At 47.8% G+C, this 24,058-nt stretch overlaps 1 protein-coding gene across 1 annotated transcript in view; it reads left to right on the top strand.

Moving 5' to 3' along the window:
* The first annotated feature begins 17,348 nt into the window (after positions 1-17,348).
* The window catches only part of slc17a5 (solute carrier family 17 member 5), an 80,265-nt gene continuing 73,555 nt past the window's right edge, over positions 17,349-24,058 (top strand). The window contains exon 1 of the mRNA XM_038800482.1: positions 17,349-17,512. Coding sequence (XP_038656410.1) covers positions 17,455-17,512 — 58 coding nt within the window. The 5' untranslated portion in view covers positions 17,349-17,454. The remainder of the gene's footprint in view (positions 17,513-24,058) is intronic.

The raw sequence follows: 24,058 nt of genomic DNA, 5'->3' as shown, positions 1-24,058 counted from the left end.
CTGTTTATTAAAGCCTTTGATTACTGACGTCGCTTTCGCGTCGTAATTGAGAGTACCTCAGGGGGTAACACATAAAATAAAGATTGTTTGGGCAAGGACTTGAGATGTATTTTAAGGGTATTCGGGCAGACTAAGGGTTGATGTGGGACTGGAGAACAGTACCGTGCGCGTTATGATGTAGAGAGTCATATGAGAGTAGATTGTGTGTCGATTAGCATCTGGAAGGAGCCAGCATGGAGACAGCACCCATGCATAGCAATACCTTGGATATGTAAATAGTTATGGGTTACCAATAAACAGTTTATGTTCAACCACACAAACCTCCAGCCCTCTTGGTGAGAGACAATGTTACAACACCACTAAACTGCAGTATCAACCTAGAGGAACGTTTGTATATACAACTGCTCTGTTGTCTGTTTTCCACACATCAAAATGGTTAACTGAAGTTGAGACTCCCTCCTAGCTGAAAAGGACGGCCTGTGCTTTGGCAAAGAACTTGCATTCACGCAATTACCAGATAGTTTTAGCTGTGTCTGGCTGTGGGAGCAAATTGGAAGAGAGATTCAGCCACCTTATAAATTATTGTTAAAGGAACTGCTAAATTGATATGGCTCTCTAAAAAAAAGCCCCTATCAGATGTTACTCAAGGCAAATACTGTACAGTCGCCAAAGTACACCACTGTGAGAGCTTTCAAAAAAATAGATACGTTACTCAATTTAAAAAAAAATTCTTCATCAATCGCTTTTTGGGTTTCCTCAATTTACCATTATCTTGAAAATGTTAAAGAAAAGAGAATTGCTGGACTCCTTTTTTCTGAAAGAACTGGATGACGAGGAAGTAAGTTTTTTTTAGACCTTGTGAATTCTAAATGAAGTTTCATGTCAGCTCATCTTCATCACTGAATGATTTTGTTTGTTTAATAGGCAGCACTCCATAGTTTCGACAAGGAATGGCAGTTGTCCGGAATCAGGCAGATTTTCTTTAACAGACTGATTGGTGAAGTTGGAACACTTGGTTGTGAGCCTGGACAGTTAGTTTGGCCAAGCTCTGTCACGCTTACACCTGCTGGGGACCTGGTCGTTAAGGACAGTGGAAATGACAGGATCCAGATCTTCAGCCCTGAAGGACTCTACAAACACAGCTTTTCTTATGAATCTGCTGCAATAAAATGCTTGGGGGATGTTAAAGCCACCAGAGACGGGCGGTTACTAGTTACCAATGGTGCCAAAGCAATCAAAGTGTTTACTGGGGAAGGGCAATTAATTCATCAACTAACAGCATCAAACGTCAACTGGGATTATTCATATGGATTAGCAGTATTGCCAAGTGATGACGTGGCAGTAACTGACTGGTCAGAAGGAGGGAAAGTCCACTTTATGAGTGTAGATTGGAGGGAACATAAAATTCTAAAAATGGATGTGACAGAGGGATTATATCGGCCTACCTGTGTGGCAGTTCGCAAGGTAGGTCAGCAGTTTCAGAATATCAGTAAAAGATGTGTCTTATATCTGTGTTTTAACCCACAAAAAACAAAGCAGTGGAAGTATCTTGGAAGATGATGCGTTTGGTTATGTAATGTTTCTTTTTAAAATTATGTTTATTAAAGTTTTACAGAATAACAAACAACCAACTAAAACAAAAGAATGCCAAAATTTCAAACAACAAAAAGAAAAAATATGTAATTGACTTTAACACTCTGGACGCGATCTAACAAAAAAAAGAGTCCATTGTGGGCAGGATTAGAGGGATCGTTCCCGTGCTATCTAACGGGTTTGTTCAGAATGCCCCGTCGAGGCTGCACTCAGTGACATTTCCTGCAATGAGAAACTCCGCTCAACGCAACCCCAGAACCCCCCCCCCCACAATGCCCCAACTCACCTGTTGGGTGTTCTCGAGCCCCCTGTACAAACCCCACCTTGTACAGGCACAGCAACCCCTGGCTCGATCCACAATGTGAGCAAAATGGCACCTGGGCCAGGGTACCAGCTGGCAGTGCCAGGGTGGCAACCAGGTGGCACTACCAGGGTGTTGTGCAAGTCGTGCCAAGGTGCCTGGGTAACATCAGGTGTGCCAGTGTGCCACCCTGCCCAGATCCCAACCACTCAGGGGCCTCTGATTGCTTGAGGGACCCCCCAAATGCCGTACCACCTTGTTCCTGTTTATGAGGACGCGTGCTAAATGGTGACCCACTGAGGTCTCCTCGGCAAGGCCTGTAGATCCCGGGTGCTGGTTAGCTCTGGCGTTGGCAGAGTAAGTGAGCTTTTAAACTCAATTAACTCTGCAAGTCTGGGTTCCACCCATTGTGGGGGTTGACCAAATCGTCTGTGTATGGTCAACTGGGGCAAGTGAACAGCAATCTCATCTGTCCTCAACGTTTGGGTAAAACTCACTCATCCTCACCTTGGTCAATGCGTCCTGTGCAGCATCTCAAACTGAATTAGGCTCAACTGGACACATGAGAATGTGGAGTTGACCCTGTAAAGGGTCTCCTTCCAAACCTCGCCAGTAAGTATAGGGCAAAGCTCACTCTCCCATTTCGTCCTTACCCTGCTTAGTGGGAGGGCTCAGATGAGAGAATATGGCCATATAGCTGTGAGGTCCCCTTGCCAGGCTGCGCCAAGGATAAAATACTCTTCAGTAAGGAGGAAGGTGGAGCCAGAGGAAAAGATGGGAAAGCCGAACGAGAGAAATCGTGAGCTTGAAAATAACGGTAAAGGCTAGAGGTGGGTAGCTGAATTTTGTCCGCCAACTCTCTTAAAAATAGCAAACATCCCTTGCACAAACGGGTCACCAAGATGCTCAAATCCATTCACTTTCCACGATTTAAATATTGGGGCCAATATAGAGTGCAAGAAAAGGTAATTATAATAGATAGAGGCGCTGAAGACAGGGAAAGGAGTGTAAAATGTTGTCTAAACTGTTTCCAGATGCAAAGAGATGAGACAACCACTGGGTTGGAGGAGAATCTAATGGGAGAAAAGGAAGATGGGGCAGTAACTATGGCAAGGAGAGTGGGTGCTGTGCAAGAGCGAGCCTCCATTTGGTCCCAAATAGAATTGGGATCACTGATCCAAAGTAAAAGTTTTGAATATTAGCAGCCCAATAATAAAACAATGCGTTTGGGAGGGCCAAGCCCCCTGTCCAACTATCTCTCTGGAGTAGAACGTGGCAGATTCTAGGATTTTAACATGCCCAAATGAAAGCAGATATCAACTTATTAACCTTAATAAAAAAAGATTTGGGCAGAAAAATGACATTGAAAGAAAAAGAAAAACCGAGGGAGTACATTCATTTTTATTGTTTTTATCTTTCCCACCAAATATAGAGGAAAGTTGTTCCACCTCTGTAGGTCCATTTTAACATTATTGATCAGGCTTGAGTAATTCAACTTGTGAAGTGAGGAATATCCTGACCCCTAAGTAACGAAAGTCTGTATTAGAGGGATTGGGCTGAAAGGTGACGTTCCTAAATGGGCTCGCCTTCCAGGGGGGCTGACCGGAAAACATTCACTCTTGCCTAGATTTAATTTATAGCCAGAGAAGGAAAACTGAAACTATTTAGTGTCTTCATTATGCCATTAATGGAGGGAGCTGGGTTTGTGATACATAAAAATAGGTCATCTGCATAACGGGATACCCGATGTTCCACCCCATTACGACTAATACCCCTCCATTGACTAGAGGCCCTCAACGCGACAGAGAACGGCTCTATTGACAGGGCAAATAAGAGTGGAGAAAGTGAGCAGCCCTGCCTAGTGCCCCTATTCAAAGAGAAGTAGTCTGAGTGTAAAGTGCTCGTGTGGACACAGGTTGCAGGGGCAGTGTATAATAAGCGGATCGAAGAGGCAAATTTATGGCCGAATCCAAATCTCCCGAGAATCTCAAATAAATACTCCCATTCCACTGTCAAATGCCTTCACAGCATCAAGAGAAACTATCACTTCCGGCTCAGGGGAGGGGGAAAGAATAACATTTAAAAAGCCACGTATATTGGCTGATAATTGCCGGCCCTTTACAAAGCCTGTTTGATCCTCCGAAATTATATTGGGAAGACTCCAGAAACTTAGCGAGCACCTGCGTTTAAAAACGAGATGGGTTGGTATGAATCATAGAATTTACAGTGCAGAAGGAGGTCATTCGGCCCATTGAGTCTGCACCAGCTCTTGGAAAGAGCACCCTACCCAAGCCATACCTCCACCCTATTTCCATAACCCAGTTACCCCACCCAACACTAAGGGCAATTTAGCATGGCCAATCCACCTAACCTGCACATCTTTGGACTGTGGGAGGAAACCGGAGCACCCGGAGGAAACCCACGCAGACACGGGGAGGATTTGCAGACTCCGCACAGACAGTGACCCAAGCTGGGTATCGAACCTGGGACCCTGGAGCTGTGAAGCAATTGTGCTAACCACTATGCTACCGTGCTGCCATGCCTATGAACTGCACTTGGGTCATTGTCCCTCTTAAGGAGCAAGGGAATAGAGGCTTGAGTGAGGAGGCAATGAACTCCTGGATAGAGATACATTAAACATATTTTTTTTTTAAGAAAATATTTTATTGAAGCATTTGTAATGTTCACAGATTAACACATTAACCTCGAGGACCGACACACGCAAAACACCTAAAAAACAGAAAGCAGTAAACAACGTCCCATACTATCCCCGCACTAGCACCTAATTACCCGTATACTAAGTTCCCAATCGTTATCTAACATTGCCATGCCTCCTGTTTACGCTGACGTTCAACTTTCCTTGAAGAAATCAATGAACGGCTGCCATCTCCGGGTGAATCCCTGTATTGATCCTCTCAGAGCGAACTTGATTTTTTTTCCAGACTGAGAAACCCTACCATATCGCTGACCCACACTCCTGACTTTTGGGGGCTCCGAGTCCCTCCATCCCAGTAAAATCCGTCTCCGGGCCACCGGGGAGGAGAAGGTCAGGACATCGGCCTCTCTCCCCCCCCCCCCCCCCCCCCCCCTTGGCCCCCGGATCTTCCGATACCCCAAATATTGCCAGTTCTGGACTCGGTGTTACCCTCTCGGTGTTACCCTCCCTTCCAGGACTTCTGACATAATGTCCGCAAATCCCTGCCAGAATCCCCTCAATATTGGACATGCCCAAAACATATGTACATGGTTCGCCGGGCTACCCCCACAACGCCCACATCTGTCCTCCGTCTCCTCAAAGAACCTGCTCATCCGGGCTGCCGTCATGTGGGCCCTGTGGACCACCTTGAACTAGATCAAGCTAAGTCTGGCACACAACGAGGATGAATTGACTCTCTTCAAGGCTTTTTCCCACAGTTCAATTTCCAACTCTCCTCTCAGCTCCTCTTCCCACTTCCTATTCACCTCCCTGATAGGGGCCCCTTCCCACACCATCAACTGCTTGTATATCTCCGAAACCCTCCCCTCCCCAACCCCTGTTTTTGACATCACCTTATCCTGTAGTCCTCTCAGGGTGAGCACAGTAAGAGGTCTTACAACACCAGGTTAAAGTCCAACGTGTTTGTTTCAAACACTAGCTTTCGGACCACTGCTCCTTCCTCAGGTGAAGTTCCTCAACAGTTCCTCAGTGAAGTCCCTCAGTTCCTCAACATTCACCTTAGGAAGGAGCAGTGCTGCTCCTGTTGGACTTTAACCTGGTGTTGTAAGACTTCTTACTGTGCTCACCCCAGTCCAACGCCGGCATCTCCACATCATGGCTCTCCGGGGGAGGCGAGGAAAGCTTGGAACCTGCCTCCGTACAAAGTCCCGCACCTAAAGATACCGAAACCCGTTCCCACCTGGCAGCTCGAACTCCTCCTCTCATGCCTTCAAGGTCGGAAAGCCCTCCTGGATGAATAGGTCCCCAAATCTCTCAATCCCTGCTCGCTGCCATCTCTTAAAGCCCCCATCCAACACCCCCCGGGGCAAACCGGTGGTTGTCACAGATCGGTGACCACACTGACGCCCCCTCCAGTCCCATGTTCTGCCTCCATTGCCCCCACACCTTTAGGGCTGCCACCACCACAGGGCTTGTAGAGTACCGAGCCAGCGAAAATGGCAGAGGCGCCGTTAGTAAAGCCTCCAAACCCGTACCCTTGCAGGATGCCGCTTCCACTTGCTCCCAAACTGACCCCTTCCCCACTACCCACTTCCTGACCATCGATATATGTTAGCCGCCCAGTAATAGTAATAAAGCTTGGGAGGGCCAAGCCCCCCTCTCCACAACCCTGTTTCAGGAGTGCCTTCTTTACTCTCAGGGTTTTGCCCGCCCACACAAAACACAATATCGCTGCGTTCATTTTCCTGAAAAAAGCCTTTGGGACAAAAATCGGGAGAAATTGAGAAAAGAAGAGCAGTCTCGGGAGGACTGTCATCTTCACTGTCTGGACCCTCCCCGCCAGCGTCAGCGGGAGCATGTCCCATCTGCAGAAGTCCTTTTTCATTTGATTGACCGCTTTGCCCAGATTTAACTTGTGAAGCTGCCCCTAATGCTTAGCAACTTGAATCCCCAGATATCTAAAACTCCTCTCAACCACTTTAAAAGGTAACTCCTTCAGTCTCCTTTCCTGCCCCTGCGCCTGGATCACAAACATCTCGCTCTTTCCCATATTTAACTTGTAGGCTGAAAATCGTCTGAATTCTCCTAGTACCTCCATGATTTTGGCCATACATTAAACATATCTAATAGCAAAGGTGCAAGTTGTTGTGAGAACCATCTGGGCCAGGGATTTGCCAGCCTGCATCAGCACATTACATTTTAAAATTTCATTGGGGCATAATAGGGAGTCCAATTTAATCCACTTCAACAACTAGGATGGGCAGTCTGTCCAGAAAATCAGACTTGACCGACTTGTCCAAGGGGAGATCCGATTTATACAGGTCACAGTAATAGGACTTTAAAGCTGCATTCATCTGGAGAGGGGCGGCAAAGTATCTGGGGGATTTCATGGGAGGCTGCTTGACTTATGAATCGATGATCCAGAAGATGACTGGCCTTCTCCCCATAGTCGTAAAAAGTGCCACTGCGGCGCAGTAACTGAGGTACAGCCTTGTCAGTGGACTATGTCTGCAGCTTTTTCTGCTTGCAAATAGGTCTGGAGTAGCATCCAGCGAGTACTGGTGATCCATCTCTAAAATGGAGTCCTCTGGCTTCTGCTGCTCCAAATTCTTTAAAACAGAGATAAGGGGGAATTTCTTCTGGCAGAGGGTGGTGAATCTGTGGAACTCTTTGCCGGAGAAGGCATTGGAGGCCAAATCACTGAGTGTCTTTAAGACAGAGATGGACAGATAGGTTCTTGCTTAATAAGGCAATCAGGGGTTATGGGGAGAAGCCAGGATAACGGAGATGAGAAAAATATCAGCCATGATTGAATGGCGGAGCAAACTCGATGGGCCGAGTGGCTCACTTCTGCTCCCACGTCCTAAAGCCTTAGGTGGCACTGCTGAGACCAGACCTACTGGCCTTTTGATTGGCTGGCAACTGTTGAAGATGGAATTCCTCTCCAATGGCCATTAAATGGCTGCGGGGCGAGCTGGTCAATCGGAGGTGGACTTGGCTGTTACTTTTACTCCATGGGACAGTGATCTTACCAAAATAAAATTCAGCCCCTTAACTTTGTTTCTCTCTCCCTAGATGTTGCCTAATCTCCTGAGTATTTCCAACATTTCCTGTTTCTCTTTCAGATTTCTAGTATCTGTAGAATGTTATTTTAGAATAGTATTGGGCTTGCTTTGTGTTATTTGAAGATATCGCGCTCCTCCATGCTTATTTGTTCTCTGTCCTCTTTAAATTACAACACAGCACATTTTTACAAGTGTAGTGATGCTTATTTCTTGAACAGGATGAAGATGTCCTAGTTACTGAAGGGCAACTATTTGGTCCGCATGAGGGTAGATGCATAAAAATTATCAGCAAAGAAAGGACCATCCAAAGGAAAATTGGACCAATATATGGAAGTAACTTAGATTTCATTAATCCATCTGGTATATGTGTAGACGAAAATGGAAATATCCTTGTTGCCGATAAAGGACAAAACTGTGTGATAATGTTTAATCCAGATCTATCCCGCACTGCAACTGCAGTGAAGCAAGACCTTCAAGGACCATGTGGATTGTGTCTGACACAGGAAGGGTATTTAGCTGTGGCAGATTGCTATCATCACAATGTGAAGATTTACCAGTACAGATGAAGATACACCGAGAATGCTATCTCCCATGGTGTGTTGGGATTACACTGGTTGGTATTCTTCTGCCAGTTTATGACTAGGCTAAATGTTTGTTCTGTTTTGAGGTTGCAGATGCCTTTAACTTGTTCTAAAAAAAAATTGTGAAATAATGTAAATGTAATGTTTTTTTTTGGATGTGAAAAATGAAAACCTACAGTTGACAGATGGAGAGCGAGATGTTGCATGGACTGAAGAATGTTAGTTCTGAGGAAAAATTGGGTAGTCCAGGATGTTCTGGAGAAAAGAGGAGGCAGAGGGGAAATTGAACTGGTGTATAAAATTGAGCAGTCAAGATAGAGTGATTAGGAAGGCACTCTTCCCCTATGGTAAAGGGTCCACAACCAGGAACATAGATTTAGGGTAAGATTTGGAAGGTTTCGAGGGAAATGAGACGCAAGGGTAAATATTTAATCTAGAGGGTGGTAGGGATCTGGAACTCACTATCTGAAATATTGGTAGAGCCAGAAGCCCTCTTAATATTAGAAAAGTATTTTGAATATGCACTTGAAGTGCTCTAAGCGACAAGGCTACGGTTTCAATCACATTACTTCTAGCCCATGTTATCCTCAATCTAATGGAAAAGCAGAAAAAGGAGTAGGGATAATTAAGAAGTTATTCCGCAAAGCGATGGATGATGGTCAAGATATATCATTGGTGCTGTTAGCGTAAAGAGCAACAGCACTAAACTGGACTATCATCTGCTCAGATGTTAATGGGTAGACGACGACGCACCACATTACTTAAGATCGCCATTCCTGACAGGGACAGTAGAGAGATACGTGAACGTATCACAGCAACGTAAAAGAAGGAAAAAGAGGACTATGATAAACGAACCAAATCTCTGTTGTTGTTTGAACTTCAAGAAGGCGACTTTGTACGAATTCAGAATCCAGATGGCACCACGTTGCAAAAGTTCTGAAACAAGTAGCACCAAGGTCATACTGAGTCAAAACTGAACAGGAATCGCTGTTTGGACTAAATATGGCCTTGGTGCTACATGTGAGCATTGCTACGTATCAAGCATAAAGTTCAACCTCAGTTTCAACATTTTATAGCACCTGAAAACATATTCAAGGACATTGCCTTTCCAAATCCTTACTCAGCACAGAGACAGCAAGAAGATGTGGCAGAGCAATTGAAAACCTTGAACATTCCATTAAGAAGATCTACGAGAACGCTGGGAGGGGTCGGAGGTGTGGCGGGAGCTGCCGGGGTCAGCAGAAGTTAGCTGGCTCACGGGAGTGCTACGGAGGGAGTAACGCGGCTGGGATGGGTCCTAGCCTGGGGGGGGGTGGGGGGGGGGGGGGGGGGGGATGGGGGTTACTGCTGAAATGGCCAGGAAGGAGCTGGAGTCTGCAGGATACTGGGGGGGGACTTTAACACGGTGCTGGATCCCCCATTCGATCGATCCATGTCCAGGACAGGCAGGAGGCCTGCGGCGGCTAAGGTATTGAGGGGGTTTATGGACCAGATGGGAGGGGTGGATCCTTGGAGGTCCGCGAGGCCGAGGGCCAGGGAGTATTCATTTTTTTTCCACGTGCATAAAGCCTATTCCCGGATCGATTTTTTTGTCCTGAGCAGGGGGCTGATTTCGAGGGTGAAGGATGTCGAGTATTTGGCCATAGTCATTTCGGACCATGCCCCGCACTGGGTAGACCTTGAGCTGGGGCAGGAGAGGGACCAGTGCCCGCTCTGGCGCCTGGAGGTGGGACTGCTAACGGATGAGAAGGTGGGTTCGGGGGTGTATCAAGCGGTAGTTAGAGGCCAATGATAATGGGGAGGTCCGGGTGGGGACGGTTTGGGAGGCATTGAAGGCGGTGATTAGAGGGGAGTTGATTTCCATCCGAGCCCATAGGGAGAGGAGAGAGCAAAGAGAGAGGGAGAGGTTGGTGGGGGAGATGGTGAGGGTGGACAGGAGATACGCGGAGACTCTGGAGGAGGGACTGTTGGGGGAGCGACGTAACCTGTAGGCCAAGTTCGACTTGCTGACCACCGGAAAGGCGGAAGCTCAGGGGAGGAAGGCACAGGGAGCGGTGTACGAATATGGGGAGAAGGCGAGTAGGATGCTGGCGCATCAGCTACGTAAACGAGACGCGGCCAGGGAGATTGGCAGAGTTATGGATCGGGGAGGCAATGTGGTGCAAAGGGGGGTCGACATTAATGGAGTCTTCAGGGATTTTTATGGGGAACTGTACCGGTCCGAGCCCCCGGTGGGGGGGGGGGGGGGGGGGGGGGGGGGGGGGGCAGGGGGAATGGGGCGCTTCTTGGATAGGCTGAGATTTCCGAAGGTGGAGGAGGGACAGGTGGTGGGGCTGGGGGCGCCGATTGAGCTGGAGGAGCTGGTCAAAGGGATAGGCAGCATGCAGTCGGGGAAGGCGCCGGATGGGGAGGAGCACCGAGTGTCAATATACACAGATAACTTGTTGCTTTATGTGGCAGACCCAGTGGGGGGAATGCCGGAGGTGATGCAGATCCTAAGGGAATTTGGGGGCTTTTCTGGGTACAAGCTCAACCTGGGTAAGAGTGAGCTGTTCGTCGTGCACCCGGGGGATCAAGAGGAGGGGATTGGTAGGCTCCCGCTGAAAAGGGCGGGAGGAGCTTTCAGTACCTGGGAGTCCAGGTGGCTGGGAGCTGGGGGGCCCTTCACAAGCTTAACCTCACTAGGCTGGTGGAGCAAATGGAGGAGGAGTTCAAAAGATGGGACATGTTGCCGCTGTCACTGGCGGGCAGGGTGCAGTCCGTCAAGATGACGGTGCTCCCAAGGTTTTTGTTCCTGTTCCAGTGCCTCCCCATCCTTATCCCAAAGGCCTTTTGTAGGACGGTCAATAGGAGTATTACGGGATTTGTATGGCGCATGGGATCCGAGGGTGAGAAAGGTGTTTTTGGAGCAGGGCAGGGATGGGAGGGGGCTGGCTTTGCCCAACCTCTGTGGGTACTATTGGGCTGCCAATGCAGCGATGGTGCGTAAGTGGGTAATGGACGGGGCAGGGGCAGCATGGAAGAGGATGGAGATGGCGTCCTGCTTGGACACGAGCCTGGAGCCGCTGGTAACGGCACCATTGCTGCTCCCTCCAACGAGGTATACCACGAGCCCGGTGGTGGCGGCTACCCTCAAACTTTGGGGGCAATGGAGACGGCATAGGGGGGAGGTGGGGGGCTCGATAAGTCCCGATTCGGTGGGAACCACTGGTTTGTTCCAGGGAGCATCGATGGTGGGTTTCTTGGCTGGCACAGGGTAGGTATTAGGAGATTGAGGGACCTGTTTGTGGATGGGAGGTTCGCGAGCCTGGGTGAGTTAGAGGGGAAGTTTGGGCTCCCCCCGGGGAACATGTTTAGGTACATGCAGGTTAGGGCATTTGCCAGGCAGCAGGTGGAGGGGTTCCCTCTGCTGCCCCCACGTGGGGTAGGGGACAGGGTGCTCTCCGTGGTGTGGGTTGGAGGGGGGAAGATTTCGGACGTGTACCACGTCATGCAGGAGGTGGATGAGGCCTCGGTGGAGGAGTTGAAGGGTAAATGGGAGGAGGAGCTGGGTGAGGAAATTGAGGAGGGGACGTGGGTGGATGCCCTGGAAAGAGTGAATTCCTCCTCTTCCTGTGCGAGGCTTAGCCTCATACAGTTCAAGGTGCTGCACAGGGCCCACATGGCCGGGACGAGGATGAGTAGGTTTTTCGGGGGCGAAGACAGGTTGCTAGGTGCTCGGGGAGCCCAGCGAACCACGCCCTTATGTTCTGGGCATGCCCAGCGCTGGGGGAGTTTTGGAAGGGGGTAGCAAGGACGGTGTCGAGGGTGGTAGGATCCAGGATCAAGTCAGGCTGGGGACTCGCAATTTTTGGGGTTGCAGTGGAGCCGGGAGTGCAGGAGGCGAAAGAGGTCGGTGTTCTGGCCTTTGCGTCCCTAGTAGCCCGGCGGAGGATCTTGCTTCAATGGGGTGGGGGGGGGGGGGGGGGGAGGAGAGAGAGAGAGAGAGGAGGGGAGGGGGGGTTTCTTTCGGGGGAAAAGAGAAATGTGTATATGTGTTTATTGGATATGCCAGGTGTTAGCGGTTTCTGTAGTGTAGTGGTTATCACGTTCGCCTCACACGCGAAAGGTTCAAAACCGGGCAGAAATATTGGGCAGCACGGTGGCACAGTGGTTAGCATTGCTGCCTACGGCGCTGAGGACCCGGGTTCGAATCCCGGCCCTGGGTCACTGTCCGTGTGGAGTCTGCACATTCTCCCCGTGTCTGCGTGGGTTTCACCCCCACAACCCAAAGATGTGCAGGATAGGTAGATTGGCCATTCTAAATTGCCCCTTAATTGGAAAAAATAATTGGGTACTCTAAATTTAAAAAAAAAAAGGATATGCCGGGTGTTTATCTATCTCTCCTTTTTGTAGTTACTGGGGGGCAGGGGGGGTTTGGTTTTGGGGGTTAGTATGTTTTTCTTTTTGTTGTTGTTAATATTGTTTTCTTGTTGTTATTTTCTGTTTTGGATATGTTTTTGAAAATCTCAATAAAAGTTATTTAAAAAAAAAGATCTACGAGAAGAAGACCGCCTGAGAGATCTAATTTGTGATGACTTTATGATGAAATATTTACTCATCTAAGTGATGTAACAGTTATTTATGAATTAATGTACAGGATTATAGCGAGTTTATGATAATTAATAGTTAGCAGTGACGGTCACACGTACAGTGTAATGGTTAAAGAAAATATCACAACCAATGTTGTAATAATTTTCTTTAACAAAGAAAGGGAGATGGGTATTATCATAACTGCCAGTACTGCAAAGGTTAATGAAGTGTTGAGACCTGGGGATCCAGATAGCCGAGAACTGGACACTGACCAGTCTGGCGGAAGAAGTTAAAAAGGACCTACAGAGAGGGGATGCAGTCCCGCTTTCCCTGGCGGGGAGGGTGCAGACGCTCAAGGTGAACGTGCTGCCGAGGAAGCTCTTCCTGTTCAGACCCATACCGATATTCATCCCCAAGGCCTTTTTTCAAGGGATAGACAAAATAATCATGGCATTTGTGCGGGTTAAAAGAACCTAAGGATCCCCAAGTCTCCACTGCAAAGGAGGAAAAACCGAACTTGCCAAACCTACAATACTACCACTGGGCAGCCACAGCCGAATGGGTGGTGGGATGGATACGAGAACTAAACATGGAATGTGTAAAGCTGGAGGAGTCTTCCTGCAATGGAATGACCCTTGGGGCCCTTGCCATGGCAGCGGTCCCATCCCTTCCCAGGCAAAATATAAATCCTGCCCAGTGGTGGTTATTATGTTCTGTGTTGTGGCCGTGATAAAGATGCACACAGAACACCGAGTTTTTTGACAAGTAAGATGGTTTATTAACAAAAATGAAGACAGGGAAAGATAACTAACAAACTATAATAAAAATGGTAACGAATAATTGAATTCTCCTGGAGCTACGTCTAATGCGACTGACCTCTTACTAACATCCTTAGTACGACTTACTAACTCCCAGTTCTGTGCAGTCACATGGTGGATCTCTGTCCCCGTCTGCTGGTCGGAGGTCATATATCTAACTACATGCATTACTATGCATATAATAATAATAATCCTTATTATCACAATTAGGTTTATATTAATACTGCAATGAAGATACTGTGAAAAGCCCCTAGTAGTCACATTCTGGCACCTGTTCGGGTATACAGAGGGAGAATTTAGAATGTCCAAATGACCTCACAACACATCTTTCGGGACTTGGGGAAGGAAACCGGAGCGCCCGGAGAAAACCCACAGACACAGGGAGAACGTGCAGACTCCAGTGGTAACCACGCTAAGGACATGGAACGAAATAAGGCAGCACTTTGGTTTAACCGGGATGTCCTCCATGGCCCCCATCAGCAGTAAGCACATATTCCCAACCGCCATGCTGGACGCCACCTTTAAAAAATGGAGACAGAATGGGGGGAACGCTAGCAGTTAGGGATATTTACACAAGGAACAGACTCGCGACCTGGACAAACTAACGGAAGAACTGGAGCTACCAACAGGATAGGAACTCCGGCACCTTCATATCAAACACTTTCTCTGCAAGGAGACGAAGAGGTACCGCCTTGGGTTGTTCCCCGCCTTGGGTGGCGGCCTGAGCAACATGTGCGCTCTGCTGATCTCCAAGGGGTTGGGGAAGCTCTCTCCCAAATAGGTGCCCAGCATTTGGGCGATGTAGCCTGTTAGGACCCTCAACTCGATCCCTTCTGGCAGGCTCACAAGCCGAATGTTGTGCATCAAGACCCGATCTCTTGGTCCTCGACTTTCCCTTTTAAGCTCCCTTAGGCCGCCACCAACCTTTTAACTTCTGCCTCCAGGGCGATGATCCTGTCACTCTGGTCTGTCGATGTTTTCTTCAATTCATGGATTGTTGTTTCTTGCGTTTCCACCTTCTTACCAAATCTATCAATGTCCTTTTGCACGGAGACAATCGCCTCTGTCACCACCAAATTGACCGCCACCTGGATTTTGACCTTTATCGCCGCTTTCATTGCGGTCAGTTCCTTCATAAGGAATGCCTTCCATCTGTCTCCAGGTGGTTGGAGTGGGGGCGGGGGGGGCAAGGCTGATGCTCGGGTCGCCACCCTCCCTTCCTCTTGGGTGGTTGGGACCCCCTCGTATCATGGGTCCGCTGGCTTGTCCGCCTGTTGCTTGTGACCTTTTTCACCACTTCTGCTCTCCCTGCGACCCCTCGAGCTCCCGTACGCTGGCATTCTGGTTCTGTTCCTTTCTTTTCTCGGTTAAGGTTGAGTTGCTTTTGGATTTTTGGGCAAAATTCGGCTAAAAGTGCTTATTTGTTTATGGTCTGATGTGCATCCACTCAGCCCATCACCATCACCGGCCGTCCATTGAACCAAATATGATCAGCGATGTCCACATCTCATAGATGAATTAAAAAAAGATTCCCTACCAACTCTCTAATATATTGCCTGTCCCGGTCCTGCTTCAGCTCACTTACTGTTGAAACCCTCATTCGTACTTTTAATACTTATGGTCTCAACTATTCTAATGGTCTTTTAGTCAGACTCCCATCTTACACCCTCTGTACACTTTCTCAAATAAATAAATTTAAAATACCCAGTTATTTTTTTCCAATAAAGAGGGTTTAACGTGGCCAATCCACCTACCCTGAACATCTTTATGGGTTGTGGGGATGAGACGCATGCAGATACTGGAAAATGTGCAATGCCACATGGACAAGTGACCTAGGGCCGGGTTTGAACGTGGGTCCTCGGCACCATGAGGCAGTAGTGCTAACCACTGTGCCGCCCTTTCCCTCTGTACACTTGAGCTCTTTCAAACTTCCGCCATATTCTGACTTCCACCAAGTCTTCTACATTAATCACCCTTCCCCTCGCTGAACTGCCGTGGCACATGGTCCACCAAAAAACTCAAAATTCAAATTTCTGCATGATGCTTTCCCTCCTTATTTTGTTTCCTGTAACTCTACCAGCCTGAGAATTCTACATTCCACCAACTCTTGTGCATCCCTGACTTCCTTTACCACACTTTTGGCAGCTGTGCTGTTGGTTGTCTCGGGCCTGAGCACTGGAATTTCCCCGAATAAACCTTAAACCTAAACATGTATTGGAGTCGTTTGCTAGTTTAACTCCTGGGACGAGGGGGTTGTCCTGTGACAGAGGCTGAGTAAATTGGGCCTAAATTTTCACGAGTTTAGATGAACGTTCTCAGTTAAACATAGAGGTATGAGAGGGCCTTGACAGTATAGACAGAGATTGTTTCCCCTGATTTGAAAATCCAGAACATGGGGGCACAGCCTCAGGATAAAGGAGCTGATCATTTGGACTGAGATGAGGAGAAATTTCTTCAAATGGTTGCGAACCTTAGGAAATCTCTTCCCCAGAGGGTTTTGGATGCTTTATCATTGAATGTACTTAAGGCTCAGGTTGACAGGCTTTTGCTCTATCGGGGAATAAAGTGATTTGGGGAACAGGCAGAAAAGAGGAATTGAGGCAAAAGATCAGCCATGATTGTGTTAAATATTGCACCCTGCCTCACAGAACTGAGTCATCTACTCCTGCTCCTATTTCTGATGAACGGACATTGTGCGACAATCACCAGGCAGGAATGTTCCCTTCCAGTCGGGGAACACTTCAGCAGTCAAGGACATTCAGCCTCTGATCTTCATGTAAGCATTCTCCAAGGCGGCCTTCAGGACGTGTGACAAAGGAGAATCGCCAAGCTGAAATTGATAGCCAAGTTCCACACGCATGAGTACAGCCTCAACCGGGACCTCGGATTCATGTCGCATTACATTCACCCCCACCATCTGGCCTGGGCTTGCAAAATCCTACCAACTGTCCTAGTTTAAGACAATTCACACCTCTTTAACCTGCGATTATCCCTCTCTCCAGTCGCACCTTCTGGACCTGTATAGACTTAATTACCTGCAAAGACTCGCATTCAAAGTATCATCTTGCATTATTGACTTTATGTATATATAGTCCAGTCCAAAGATGTGCGGGTTAGGTGGATTGGCCATGCTAAATTGCCCGTAGTGTCCTAAAAAGTAAGGTTGGGGTGGGGGGGGGTTGTTGGGTTACGGGTATAGGGTGGATACGTGGGTTTGAGTAGGGTTATCGTTGCTCGGCACAACAGAGGGCCGAAGGGCCTGTTCTGTGCTGTACTGTTCTATGTTCTATATGTGTTTGTGGGACCCACCTCTTCCCTCACCTAATGAAGGAGCTGCACTAGTGATTCCAAACAAACCTGTTGGACTTTAACCTGGTGTTGTAATACTTCTTACAGTGCTCACCCCGGCATCTCCACATCATACCTATTTCTGATGTTCTTATATTAAACCTCTGATTCTCCATCGAGCTTTCTCTCCTCTTTTAAGATCCTTCTTGAAACTTACTTCTTTGACCAAGTTTTCAAATGAATGAATACCCTCGCCAGGGAACATTTTACTGCGTCAAAGGAGCAATATAAGGGAAGGGAAGTTCACAAGTAAACAGCGACAATGTTGAATAATTGCAGTTTCCACTATCTGTACAGTCAGTACAAGGTCAGCCACAGCCCTGCGGCTCACTCAGGCTGTCTCGTGGAAGCTGCTCTGGGGCGGGGCGCGCGACTGACCGCTTCACGTCTCGCGGGTGCGCTACGTGGCGTCGGCGGCCGGGTACCATGGAGACGGAAGCAGGATGTGCGCGTGACCGGGGTGGTATCGCCGGCCTGAGCCCCGAGCTCGAGCACAGCTGAGTCGGCGTCGGGCTGCAAGATGGAGGGATCGGGCGACGAGGATATCCAGCCGCTGCTGAGCAGGGAGCGGAAGACAGGTGCGTGAGTCCGGCTCACCCCACCCCAGGGGTTATTTGAAAGGCCTCGGTGCTGGGAGGACGCCAGGAGTCTTTAATTTTATTATCCCTGAGGCGGGGTTGTCACCTACCCCCTTCCCCACCCCACCCTGGAAGGGCAGTACATGCCCTCATCTTCCTGAATCAGGGTTTTACAAGGTGCGGGTCCTGACCCCTGGGGTGGGTGTGGGGAGGGTGGCGGAACGATTGGTCGCAGCATTTCTGCGGTGGTCCTGCTCGCGGGACGAGTGCCAACAGCGGCTTAGCGGCATTTTTATTGTGAATGGTGGCAGTTATGGCCTTTCAAATGGGAGGGAAATGAGGCAGTGCACAGTCTTCTGGCCAAATAGCAGTGACCTGGACAAGTCCCCTGCAGGTACACTTGATGTCAAGTGCTCTGTATGTTTGTGCTTTTAGCACCAAATCAGAGGAGAGCTTCTTCCATTTTCTTGCTGCTGGCAAGTCAGTCAAGAGGAGTACGAAGATAAATAATTTTATTTTAAGTGTGTGATGGCCAGAGACACAAATGTGTGGAGTCTGCACATCCTCCCCGTGTGTGCGTGGGTTTCCTCCGGGTGCTCCGGTTTCCTCCCACAGTCCAAAAGATGTGCGGGTTAGGTGGATTGGCCATGCTAAATTGCCTGTAGTGTCCTAAAAAGTAAGGTTAAGGGGGGGGGGGGGGGGGGGGGTTGTTGGGTTACGGGTATAGGGTGGATACGTGGGTTTGAGTAGGGTGATCATTGCTCGGCACAACATCGCGGGCCGAAGGGCCTGTTCTGTGCTGTACTGTTCTGGGCAGTGTACCTACAGAATATGTTCTTACAAGTGAATTTGCTGGACAGAGCTGCACAGGAGAGTCCAGGGTAGGAGAGAGTAGTGTTAGCTCTGTACAGAGCTCCATGCCTCTGGTGAACAGCCGACAAAGGAGAAACTCAACTCTGGAACAAAGCATTATGCCAATGCAAATAAGGATGCAAAGCCTGTGTGTGATATGCAGGGAAGTACTGGCAAATGAGAGGAGAAGTTTCAGATGTTGAAAGAGAATTGGTGGGGGAAAAAATACTTTTGAGATTGAGACCTCAGAGTCAGTTATTAACTTACAGCTGACTCCAAATGAAAACATGACACTGCTCTCCTTGACCTGTGATACCACATTAAAAACATGCCAAAAGCCCACAAGGCTGTCAGTATTCTGGAGTAGCATCTCCCAGAAGTATACAGTGCTGAGTAAAATAAGCATTTTGTTCCTGTTGCCCTTAATGGTGACTTACGAGGTTGAATTTTCAAAAGATGGAGACGGCACAAAGGAACTGGCTGAAGTCAGCACCTGATATGTACATTGCCCTCTTCTCCTGGCAACCTGATTAGAGTGAGATCATGAGGACCAAGAAGGCGCCCCTTTCATACTTCTGGTTGGCAAATGTGGACCCAGGGAAATAAAATTTGAAAAACATGCATTAAAACGTAATCTGATGACAAAGTCTTTCTCTCCCCTTGAAATAGTGCAGCAGTTTTCTCACTGCGATGGTGTAGCCAGAGAGAAATAAAAAGGTGAATTGGCCATTTTGTCTATCTTGCGCCTGCTGGCTCTTTCAAAAGAGCAATCTAATCAGCCCCACTCCCCTGCTCTGTCCCCATGATTATTCATCCTTCATGCATTTATTCGGTGCCCTTTTGAAAGTTAGTGTTGATTCTACTTCCTCTTCCCTTTCAGACATTCCAAATCATAAGTCTGCGTGAGGGGAAAAAATAACCCATGAAGCAGAATGACATTGTTAGGTGCAGGAGAAGGACATTTGGCCCACCGTATCTGTACCAGCTCTCTGAATGAGCAATTCACCTAGTGCCATTCTCCTGCCTTCTCCCATAACACTTCACGTTCTTCCTCCTTCAAGTAAAAGTCAAATTTCCTTTTGAATGCTTCGAATGAACCTGTTTCCCCACATTCTTAGACAGAGCATTCCACTCGTGTGTGAAAATGTTTTTTCCCAGATAGCTTTTGCTTGTTTTACCAATTTTGTTTTAAATTTAGAGTACCCAATTATTTTTTCCCCCAATTAAGGGGCAATTTAGCATGGCCAATCCACCTAACCTGTACATCTTTGGGTTATGGGGGTGAAATCCATGCAGACATGGGGAGAATGTGTAAACTCCACACGGATAGTAACCTGTGGTCGGGATCGAACCCAGGACATATGTGCTGTAGGCAGCAGTGCTAACCACTGAGCCGCTCCTTTTGTTTTGCTAATTACTTTAAATCACTGCCCTCTTTTTCTTGATCCTTCACAATAATTCCTAATTTGAATAGGATTTTCTGGCAGCATAGGCAAATTAACACTGCAGGAAATTTGGATAGAAGTTCAAAATGCAGAAGCTGAAGTGATTTTCAGCAAAGTCTTTCCATGAGTTTGATCCAGGAAATTCCGGTCACAATAACATAGGGGTGAATTTTATGCCACCCCGTCTCACATAGCATATTTGGAAGTGGGGGGGCTTTTAATATAAACTCATTCCTCATATATTATTCACTTTAGTTACAGGATATGACATGTGGTTCTTCTCTGTACACATTCCGATAACTGAATATCCTTTCTGACATAGACAGAATAAAACTGCACAGGCTAGTCTTGCAGATGTGGAACCTATCCCTGGATCTATATGTTATACCCCTTGCTACAATTCTACACCTGGTTCACATGCAACCTGCAGCAGTGTCTTGAGGATATCAAGGTTTAGTCCAGTGAAGGGACAGAAGGGGAATGATCGTAATGAAAAGCATGGTGCTCTGTTGTGCCAATCCACATCTACCTTTCTCACACCAGGAGACCTGAGAATAGGGAGGTAAAAGATAATGGGCTTGATTCTCTGACAGCGGGATCCTCCATTCACCAGCAGGGCACTCGCACCCATGGAGTTCCTGACAGCGTGGGGGTGCCCACAGTGGGAAACCCAATTGGCCAGCTGCCGGGAAGGAGGATCCCATGCCACACCAGCAAACGGATCCGACGGGATGGAGAATCCTGTCCAATGTACAGAAGCGTAAAGATTACTCTGACTCTATAAATGCAGGCAATTGGGATTAGCTTAGTGGTAAAAACTGGGCGGCATGGATAAGTTGGACCCAAGGGCCTGTTTTCATGCTGTAAACTCAATGAATCTTCAGTGGGAACAGTTTCTCCCTATCTGCTCTATTCAGACTACTTGTGCTTTTGGATCCTGCTATCAGACCTCCTGTCAGCCGCCTTTTCTCCAAGGAAAACAGTCCTAATTTCTCCAATCTATCTCAATGAAATTCCTCATCCACGGAATCACTCTCTCGTGAATCTTTACTGAAATTTTTTTAACGACTTCAAACCTTCCCAGACTGGATGCAACTGGACTGTCCTTGGTTCTTTTGTATTTTGTAATTTTCCTTAAAATGTTATGTTTATTGACCTTCCTGTCAGTGGAAACAGTTTCTCCCTGTCTGCATGATTGGAATTGTCATGATTTTGAAATTACTATTAAATCTCCTCTTAACCTCCGCTCAGATCAGGTGCAATCCAGCTTCTCCAGCCTTTCTCATAAACCAGAGATGAGAAATTTGTGCCGTGTGGCGGAACTCCTGACTTCTAAATCATGGAATTTCACCCTTTTAAAATTTTTATTTTGTGCTCCACCTCTGCCTCGCAATCTCTCTCCTGCTTGTATTTGGCTGCTATTTGCATTTACAGCATTGAGCTACATTCACTTAGATGGTGACGCTGGTAATGGTTACCAGGTGACGGTATTGGCGGGGCTGGCGTCACTAGCAAACGGCCCACCCATTACTTGGAATGCGAGTACCGTACAACATAAAGGAACTGCAAAATAATGACTGCACCACCTCGAGGGTAGTTAGTGATCACCTGGTACTCTCAGGATAAAGTTCCTTCCCTTGGAGTTGCCTTGGGGGTTGGTGCTAAGCACAGAGTGAGGCCTGTGGCAATCATTACATTTCCAGTTGCCATAGATCATCACTGTCCTTCTCCCCTTGCAACCACCTGGCTCAGACTTTATATGAACAACTCACTGGAGTTGTAACTTGAGGTGCCTATAACCACCCCAATTGATAAGAGCTCCGAACAACATTGCAGGGAACAAATATTTCTGCTACTGTTTACATCTGGGCTGAAGTTCACTTCTGTAGGCTCTTGAGCAGTTCGAGGTTCAGTCAGAGAAGACTTCCATGCAGGTGTGAGGACAGAGGTCGGAGATTGAGAGATGTTGAAACTTATTTTAAAACATGATGTTTTGCGGACCACATGATGTGAGCATGAGAGCAGCTGAGTTTTTGTGAGCTCTTTTAATCCTTTTATCTTATCCAACTGCTTATTCCATAATTATCCTTTTTTTATTTGAGATATATGTCTTGCGCAATGCACCTGGATGATCCAGTTAGGAGTTTGGTGGTGAAGAGCTGAGTTGTATCAGAGAGACTGCTTGTTTGATTGGGGTGGTTGGGATTGGCTGGGATGGGGCCCAGCTTGCAGTGGCGGTTTTGCTGCTGGGCGGACCTCGGCGGTGCTGTGTGCATTGGGATAATGAGCGCCATTAAGAATTATGTTCTGGATGATGATCTCGGCTCAGTGGTACAGGTTTTTGGTGCTCACTTTGTTAATTGTGAAGAATCCTCGAGAGAAGGTTTGACGGAGCGCAATGTGCCTGGTCTTTGAAGCCTGGAATCGGGTGGAGGCACCATTAGTCTTGCACTGTCCTGTCCATGATGCTCATTGTGGGGTTTGGAGGTGACTTGCCATATCTAGTCACCTCCCTCCCCCCCCCCCCCCCCCCTCTCTCTCTCTCTCTCTCTCTCCTCCCCTTGACGGCGGGGCCTGAGTTTCTGAGCATTGGGGCGGTGACATGGTGGAGGCGAAGACGCTTTGTTCAATGGAACTCTTTGAAGAGACCCAGAGTGTTCGACAATCCGTTATGGCCTGAGCCTTTCCAAGACAGTGTTGTTGTCCTGCAGTTCATCAATAATCCTGGACTTTATTTCCTTGTGATTATGCTGTTTTTGTCTTTTTCTCCTGACAAAGGTGTACGATGTTTAAGGGCGAGGGTCATTTGTTATCTTGTTTTAGCAAAAAACATATTGATTTGGAAAAGTGATGTGTGGTTTGTGCACAGTCTCCTTTTTTTATGTGCTGCAATCCTTGCATCCATTAGAAGGGAGTACATTTTAGATGTTAAATTAGTCCTCACTTAGTTAGAGCTAATTGTATTGGGTTTTCATTTTGTATTTTGCTTTTCTTGTTGCTTTGAATTTTGAAAATCCGCACGTGTCTCCTTCGATCTCCAACCCAGCAGCACTCGCCTTCGATCAGTCAACAAGGTGAAGGCGGATGATGGACAGAGTGCTTTCGGGGGTGTGGGTCGGAGAGGGGAAGGTGTCTGACATCTATAAGGTAATGCAGAAGGTGGAGGAGTCGTCAGTGGAGGAGCTGAAGGCTAAATGGGAGGAGGAACTTGGGGAGCAGATAGAGGACGGGACTTGGGCGGATGCCTTGGAGAGAGTCAACTCTTCCTCCTCATGTGCGAGGCTTAGTCTCATCCAATTTAAGGTGCCACCGGGCCCACATGTCCGGGACTAGGATGAGTAGGTTCTTTGGGGGTGAGGACGGGTGCACCAGATGTTCGGGGAGTCCAGCGAACCACGCCCATATGTTCTGGGCATGCCCAGCACTGGAAGAATTCTGGAAGGGGGTGGTGGTGACGGTGTCGAGGGTGGTTGGATCCAGGGTCAAACCAGGGTGGGGACTCACGATTTTTGGAGTTGCGGTAGAGCTGGGAGTGCAGGAGGCGAAAGAGGCCGGTGTCCTGGCCTTTGCGTCCCTAGTAGCCTGACGAAGGATTCTGCTACAATGGAAGGATGCAAGGCCCCCAAGTGTGGAGACCTGGATCAGTGACATGGCGGGATTTATAAAATTGGAAAGGGTCAAATTTGCCCTGAGAGGATCAATATAAGGGTTCTATAAACGATGGCACCCTTTTCTGGACTTCCTGGCTCAAAGATAAGTAACTTGGTCAATAGCAGCAGCAACCCGGGGGGGGGGGGGGGGGGGGGGGGGTGTTCCCTATTGTAGTGTCTATTCCCTATTGTAGTGTCTATTCTGTAACTTTATATTGTGTTACTTTGCGTTGTTGTTAAAATGCTGTGTTGTTCATGGAGGTGGGGCGAATGTTTATGATTGTTAATATTATTGTTATTTTTGGTATTTTACTATGGTGCGGTATTGTTGTATAAATTCAATTTTTCAATAAAAATTATTTAAAAGAAAAAAACAAAAACAAGGTGAAGGTGAGGACATCTGCCCTGCCCCAGTCTGCAGCTCTGGCAGGTCCTACACCCCAAATATGGCACGGCCTTGATTCAGTTTGTAGAATAGCTGACATGGTGCGAAAGAAGGAGTCCCAGAACCCCACGAGTTTAGGATACAACCAGAACATGATCTGGATCAAACTAAGCCAGCACAGGACGTCATGGAGTTGACCCTGCGAAGAACCTTG

This window comes from Scyliorhinus canicula, chromosome 6 (assembly GCF_902713615.1).
Source record: "Scyliorhinus canicula chromosome 6, sScyCan1.1, whole genome shotgun sequence".
Taxonomy (NCBI): domain Eukaryota; kingdom Metazoa; phylum Chordata; class Chondrichthyes; order Carcharhiniformes; family Scyliorhinidae; genus Scyliorhinus; species Scyliorhinus canicula.
Note: the sequence above shows the minus strand (reverse complement) of the source record. Positions and strands in the feature narration are given on the sequence as shown.